General features: G+C 41.8%; 1 protein-coding gene across 1 annotated transcript in view; it reads right to left on the bottom strand.

The window, feature by feature from the left end:
• Positions 1–3,812: 3,812 nt before the first annotated feature.
• F13a1 (coagulation factor XIII A chain) overlaps positions 3,813–8,178 on the bottom strand; it is a 166,245-nt gene continuing 161,879 nt past the window's right edge. The window contains exon 15 of the mRNA XM_051194436.1: positions 3,813–5,535. Within this exon, the coding sequence (XP_051050393.1) occupies positions 5,382–5,535 (154 nt within the window). The 3' untranslated portion in view covers positions 3,813–5,381. The remainder of the gene's footprint in view (positions 5,536–8,178) is intronic.

The following is an 8,178-nucleotide window of genomic DNA, read 5'->3' as shown; positions in this document are numbered from 1 at the left end:
TGCCTTCATATTATTCTTTGAGTATCTAGCTTATGCTATTATTTAAGCTCAAATTTCCCAACGGACAGCCCGCATTTCCTGGCTAACATTGGCAACAGAGACATCACTGAAGCTATTGTTTTTCATTGTAGAGTGAGGTTTTATTATATTATACCTATTAGTTAACTTTATGACAAAGGAATATTTGGTTGATCTATATAAGCTTTTAGTGTCTTATACTCTATAAAGTTAATTGAGATATTCCTGAAAATACTCGACGTTTCTTTATAATGATCAACATAAATGGAAGATTTCTTTATTGGAATCATAATTTTTGAATTCATTGTTATAGTCAAGACAAAAGAATTATACACATGTGCTCAGTCTTGCATTTATAATAGAATTAACAAATAGGAATCACGTTTATCAGTACCACACTGCTGCTGGGCCCATGCCCATCTCAGAAGCATACCCTGTCACCTGATCCATGGTGTCATCCAGGCACATGCTGCTTCTGGTGACCGTGTCTCATCCAGTGGTCCTGCCACAGCTTGGGTCTGTGTTGATGGCAGTTGCTCATATTACCAGAGGGACCCTTGTGTTGTACCCTGAGTTGAAGTACAAAGGCCTTGCTGAGCTGGTCCCCTTTCTCACTGGCCCAGGGAGAGCTCCCTGATCTCAACAGAGAGCTGAACACTCCCCTTGTCAGCCTAGGGATAATGGACCCTGATGACTCTGGCATGTGGAAGCTTGCCCTACCTCTAATAGGAGAGTTATCCCCCCACCCCTACACACACACTTGGGAGAGCTGGCTCTGCCTATCACCTGAGGGGAATGGTCCCAGTAGCTGAGACTGACAGACTGAGCAGCCACTCAGGTACACATCCAAGGCTTTAAGCTGTCACACCCCAACAGCCACCCCATGAGCTACTAGAGCATATGAAGGAACTGGTTCTTTGGAACCATAACCACAGGGTCTCCATGACCCTGGGCAACAGTGGGATGTCTCAGGAGTTTCCATGGAGGCCCAGTGTTCATGGTGTGCTGGAGACCAGAGGCCTTGAACCTGACTGATAACACATTACACAAAGACACTTGCAAGGAAAGCTGTTTGGATAAAGGAGTATACTGTGCAATACGCAGCAGCTCCCAGTACCAGCGAAGAGGCAATGCTGAGGCAAACAGGGAGGAGTGAAGTGTTTGTTTTGTTGGCTTGTCTGTTTTTATTTGAAAATGATATTCTTCTTTGCATTTTTTACTCATCTTTATGCCATAATTTCTTTTTATCTTATTTTTATGATTTCTTTGTTAATTTTCCTTTAGAGGACACTGCAAGGGTGAGGGGCAGATGTAGAGGGAATGGGGTGTATGATATAAAAAGTAGATACACATGCAGGGAAATGTTCATGAAAAGGAACTGCAAGGTCGGAAGAGGTGCTGCAGCAGCAGTTGGTGCCGAGCGGGAGGACTTTCTGGAAGACAGAGGAACCATGGTTCTATCACCAAGATCCTGGACTACCAGTGAGTGGTCTTTGCACATCATATTTATCTGGTTGTCCCAATTTTGCTTGTGTGTCATACACTCCCCTTTCCTACATTGCACCTCCCACTTTATCCAGTAGGGCACTAATGTACCCCATTTCCCATCCCTTCTTTTTAATCGATATGAGTTAGGTCTCCCACCCCACATGCCCATGGCCTTAGTTCTACTCCAAATCACACCCTAGAAGGAGCAACGTCATTCTGACTAGTGCTCAATTCTGACCAATACCTGCATTTCTTACCTTGATGCATCTTCACCATGTTGTCACACAAGTCAATTATTGTGGTCATGGTTCGGTTTCCCGCCATCAGACAGGCTTTTTTTTTTTTTTTTTTTTTCTGTGAAAAAATCCTTTAGTTTGTTGTTTTTGAAGTTTCAATTTAGGAAACAAGGGAAGATGTCTAGGTATCCTTCTGTCCTTCCCTCTTTATTCCCCTGAGTTTTTGTAGTATGTCCATGCTACTGCTATTGCCCTGTTCTGCATCTCTGTCTTGATTCTCCCTGGCCTGATAAATACTTTCTGATCAGAGAGCATGCACTTCTCATTGCATGCATGGGCCTGTGAGTAGAGAAAAGGATGGGCAGGTGCCTGGATGGCTGGGTGCTTGGGTGGGTGACAGGGTGATAGCTAGATGACAGGAAAGGTGACTGGCTTGATGGTTGTCTTTATTGACTCTGATATCTGCCCAGAATGACACCTTGTTCCTTCTGACCATGCTATAATAACATGGGATACACATCCATAATTGATGACCTTCCACTTGGGATACTGTGTTTGTTTTTGTTTTTAGTTGCCAGTGAATCTAACACAAACCCCATTGCTCCTAATATTCCTATTACATGTGTATGCATGTCTTTGTGCTTTTCTGAAGATCTTCAATCTTAGTCTTTAGTCTGAGGAGATGACAAGATTGAAGAATGTGCTAGAAATGTTTGTTCTGAAACCAGAGTTTGTTTTCACTGTTTGTTATCACCCAAAATCAACTCACCACAATTCACAGCTTCTTGGATTCTTCACTAATGGGCCGGGAATAGTTATATTTGCTTTCTTTACAAGATTGATGGTGTGTAAGCATATAGGAAACCATAAAAATCTGTCTAATTAGATCTGTCTGTCTATCTACCCATCTTCTATCTGTTTTGTATATGTTATTAATGTTAGCATGTCTCATAAAAGAATCTTGTGGGCATGTAATGTTGCTACCCTTATTCTGTTTTGAGCTCTGAACTAAAAAAAAATTTGCTTAAAATCTTGACAGCTGAACATAGGCAGGAGCTGGGACTCTCATTCTCTATTGTCAGCTGAGACACTTTGCTTGTTACCCTTGCTAAAACATGGCTGTGAGAGACAGCATTTCTGTTATCCCACTTTGAGGTATTGTAACAAATTCCCGAGATAAGTTTCCTTTGACTCATAGTTCAGAGGTGCCAGCCATGAGTGATTGGCCCCATTGATTTTGGGTCTGTGGTAAGTAAATAATGGCTGGGGCAGACAGTAAAGACAAAGCCACTACTCACCTTATGACCAAGAAGTTGAAGATTGAATAAGAGGCTGGGGTACCAGCATTTCCTCTGATGACAGGAAGACTTATTATTGGACCTCACTTCCAAAAGAGTCTATCGCTTCCTAATAGGGCCATACAGAGGACTAAGTCTTGACTACATTGACCATTGAGAGACAAGATCCACACTACAATAGCATTATTGTGCACTATGGAGTCTAAGCTGTCAATGGGCATGGGCTGGTTTTAAGATAGGTGTGATAAACAGGTTTCACCTGGAGTGCTAGCTCTAGGTCAGACATTAGTTGCTGTCAGAGATGGAGAAGTATCCTGAGGCCCTGTCTGAGTTGCAGTTATTTGTAGTGGTTTGCTATGATGATAGGTGCTCCTGAATATACTTTCTTATATGTTTTCCATCCCTGTTCTAACACTATGATAGGTGCTTATCTTGACAGATGTCTATGCTGCCTATCTGCCCATTCATCGTGATGTTTTGTGAAATTGTTCATAAGCATAAGATATCTATGGAGAAATTTCAACTGCTAGAAGCTCGTTTTTAACTAAGCATGCACACTGCCTTCATCAGTGAAAATGGTTAACAAAATGCAGAGAGAAGGCAAGGACTGCTAATGGCAACATCAATAGTGATTAATCATTTTACCTAAGGGGCAAAGGCATGTCCTCCTACTCAGAGTGGGGTATATACTGCAGGGGAAGAAGAACTTTCCAGGCAGTTGAGTTTAGCCATATGTAGTGTTGAAAATTAACACCATTTACTTCTATGCACATGTAATCAGATTAACTTTATTATAGGCATCTATTACACTCTCATTAATAACAACATACTAAGTTAAGCTCGCTTAAAGTCTAGCAAAATGCATTTCATTTGGAATTAGATGCTAATGCTTCGAGATGACTTCATGGAGTTATGCTTATAGAAAGGGTCTGCTGGCCCTCAGGGGTTAGCACTGATGGTACAAGAAACTCTCAATGAATTAGAAGTGCATATCTATAGACTACAGCATTCTGTTATGCTTTCTTCCTCTAACTTACTTCTTACTGTATATTTTTCTTTCATTTTTTTTTTTTTTTTTTTGGCTAAGAATCACAGTCAGCTGACCAAAATCACACCCCAAGGCATTTCAGTGGGAAATTTTAACTATAAATCTGCCTTAAAAATAGACACCAGCGATCTTGTCCGTTGAAGCCTTGGCACATAAGGCAAAGGATTTTGTGTCCTCTGCCCTTGGGTCAATGGTAACATTGGTCATTTGCAAGGCTGAGTCTACATTACTTCTCAGTACCCAATGGTTCAGGCAAGGGCTTGCTATTGGAACATGAAGGAAATAGGTGATGAGAATCTGTTTGGTCTTGTATGTGTCTAACTACTAAATCTCCTAGTTTCTCAATTTTATTATTGTCTTAAAACAAAAGTCAAAAGAACATAGGCCCATGTCATCTTGTGAAGGAGATAATTTCAGAGAGACAGGTGAAATATAATCACTAGATAAGGACATGGATTCCTCATTTTCTCCAATCCCAAATTGGTGTCCTTACTTTCTAGTCCTCTACCGCAGAAAGGGTTAAAATAAGGGTTATTCATTCATGCTGTCCTGATCAGGCCACAGTGCGACACCATAAAGTACATTATTTAATAGATCTGAGTACTGCACCTGCTTCCTTATCTCCTCTTAGGTGATTAAGTTCTCCACAAATGCAATTTGTTAATGTGGGGCCACATCTTCTCACAAGGTAATCTGTGAAATTTGGCAGGCAGTTCCTTGGCTGCAGGTGCAAGATGAAAGACCTTTCTCTGGCTTTGCCAAGAAGAAAAATGATGTCACATTTAATTCCTGAAAAAATATTTTAACACAGAGGGTACAGCCTAATTCTAAGAAAGGGGAATAGAATTGTAAGGATCCAATCATGAACTCCCTTGGCGGAGTATGTTATCCCCCAAAGACTGGGTGGGGATCAGAAGTCTTAATTGAGGCCAGGTATTGGGCATATCCCACCTGCCCACCTGCTCAAGGGAAGCCCTCTGCTATGTGGAGCTGTAGCCATTTGCAATGATAAATGATGACTTTTACTCTTATGAGCTATGAAGGCTTAATTATAGCTTAATTAAAGCTAATGCTCAGATACTTTGGAGGTTGGATCAATTTAAAACTAACTCTCTCGTCCAATGGCCTGGGTTTGGCAAAGCTTCTCTATGAAATACATAGCATCCTCACTCTGGGATCTGTCTCCTTCACACTCAAGTAAAGCAAGAACTAGCTATTATTTTGCCACTAGGATTTCCGTAGCCAAGAGTGCAATAGGCCAGGTGCTCAGGTCCAGCTGAGCCTCCTGGGCATTTACATCGTAGGTTGTCTTTGAATCTGCAGATCCAGCTCTCCATACACATGTCTCAGGGAGTCACTGGTCATGCTGGCAATCAGCTTTCGAGGGCCCGAGACCCATGGCCGACAGACTTCTTCCCACTGCACAGTGGTGTTGGGCCGGATTTCACTGAAAATTTAAAAGCAGGGGAAAGGATGGTGATCTAGCTTCCCATCTTAACTAGGAACAATGAGAACTCAAGCTTGAAACACTTGTCCCCCCTCTCTCTCAGCAGACGATGGTCATAGGACCACCCATTAGGTTCTTCAATCTAGTTGGCTAATTCATCAAGTCATGGCCCAACTGAGGCCCCTTTGTGAGGCTGTGCAAATCTGGTCACCACTAAGCATGACTTCTTCCACCTGGATGCACTTGCTGATCTCCAATAGGATGTGGGATCTTGGCTAATCACCCCTAGCTATGAGCTCCAGTTTGGCTCCAAGGCCTCCCCCCATGGCGTTGTCCATGGGAATACTCTGCCTTATATCATCTTTGCTCCACTGGGTACCTCCTGGGATAAAAGTTCTACCTGAACCTTCATCAGCCCTTGCTGAGGATCTGACACTTTCATTAGCTCTCACTAACCCTCATAGGATGAAACTTGCTCCCTAGCTCATCACCTGAAACCAAGTATCATCATTCTCTGTAATCTATATTTATAATTATCCACCAGCTTGAGTTACCTCTACCAATGTGTCTCTCTGTTGTTTTCTTTCTGCCAAATCCCTGATATATCCTCACAGTTGAGTAGCCTTTCCTCTTTTGTCTATGCTCAAAGACTTGCCCAAGCCTTATGGACAAACCTCTTCCTGGGGATGACTGGTGTTAGTGAGGTCTGGGAGATACTTAGGCTTCTCTAGGGTGCTTCTCACACATCCATATAAATCTGGAAGGGGATAATATATGCAACTTCATATGTATGGTATGTGATGCCTTAGGTAGCTACTTAACAATTAAATCAGGGAGGTCACTTTTTCAAGACTGTATAATTAGCAAATGGATGGAGAAGAGGTCTGACCAAGGTATACCTTCCATTCCCTGATCTATAACTGAACATTGCATTTCATACTACAGTCCATAACAGATGCCTTCTTATGACCGTTATGCTTACTTTTTCACAGGTTTTATTTCTCCAAGAAGGCAGATGACTTTGGTTGGTTTAGTATGAAGAGCTTCCTGCAAGACTTACACAAAGAGGAGTCCTGGCTTGGGTTTTCTGACTTTTGGGGATGGCAAATATTGGGTTGCCTGGAAACCAGGACAGTCTTTTCCAGGAGAGTAGAAGGCTAGGGAGAGGCTAGGGAGATGGCCAAGTGAGCGAAGTACTTGGCATAGAAGCATGAAGACCAGAATTTGAATCTCTGAAACCCATTTCAAGACAAACAAAGCAAACAGACAGGAAAACAGACTAACCTAATAACTAACTAACTAACTAACTAACTAACTAACTAACTAACTACTGTGGATGTGGCAATACCAGCACACCAGCACACCAGAGATTGAGACAGAGAATCTCTGGACTAGACTGGCTTCACAGCTAGCCAGAAGAGTGAGCTCCAGGTTCAGTGGGAGACCCTACCTCAATATATGAGCTGGAAAGATATTGAGGAAGATGCTTGATGTTAACCTCAGGCTTTCACATGCAAATGCATGCAAACACACACACACACACAGGAACATGAATACAAAAATGCGCACACACACACACACACACACACACACACACAATCTTGTTTTGTTCATCAGCTTAGGGAGGAACAGCATGTGAGAAATGACTTAATCCAATATTCTATTTTATAGATGAGAAAACAGGTCCTATGAGATCTACAGAATCACCAGTGTCACACAACCTAATGGCCCTGATAAGAGAACAGGACTTGGAGACAGTTGTGGATTCTTTCTAGACTGTTGCTTATGGGAGAACTGTCAAAAGACCAGAACAGAACTGGCTGCTTTCACATGTAGGTGGCTCAACAAAGGCTGCCCAGGGCAGATTTGCTCCAAAGGGCTCACTGGCATGCCAGTGTTCTTAGTAGTTGTAGGTGCTTAAATACTATGAAAAATGGAAATTTTGATTATATAAGAATACCAAGGAAAACAATTTTGGTCATAGTAGGGTTCCAAAATAAACACTATTGTGTGTGCGGTTTATTTCATGGTTATGGCTGCCTGTCAGTTGGATCTATATAAAGAGAAGAACAAATTGGAATTAATTTAATTATTTAAAAACTAAGAAACTACTATCTAAGCATTCTGCAGTGCATGGTGTCTACCTAGACTGATACAAAACTGCTTTGTGATTGAAAGCTCCTTGAACCTTGGAGTTGGGACTTTCAGGTCCCCGATCTGACTCTTTCACTTGATCACTGTGTACCTTAAGGAAGTGTTCAGCTTCTCTCTTATCTGTGAAGTGGGACTCATATAGTACTTACCCTGTAGAACTGTTGTGAGATTCACATGGACAATCCTAGTAAATAGCTTTTATCTTAGCAAACATCACTGGGCATAGAGTGTAAGACTCATAAAACATTAGCTGACATTTTAGCTGCACCCGGTCTTTTACTTGGTTATATGATGACAAGAAAGTGATTCACTCATTCTTCTGTCTATAATCTTTACCAGATAAATTCATAGTGTGCTGGAATTTTTATAAGATTATCATGTTGTGGCAACACCGAGGCAAGAACATTCCTTGGGCTTTAATCTGATTTAGGGCAAAGCAGGAATTGAAGGGGACATCACCACATGGTCATTTACTATAGATGAGTAGAT

The sequence above is a fragment of the Phodopus roborovskii genome, unplaced genomic scaffold, assembly GCF_943737965.1.
Source record: "Phodopus roborovskii unplaced genomic scaffold, PHOROB, whole genome shotgun sequence".
Classification (NCBI taxonomy): domain Eukaryota; kingdom Metazoa; phylum Chordata; class Mammalia; order Rodentia; family Cricetidae; genus Phodopus; species Phodopus roborovskii.
This window is presented reverse-complemented; position numbering and strand designations above follow the sequence as displayed.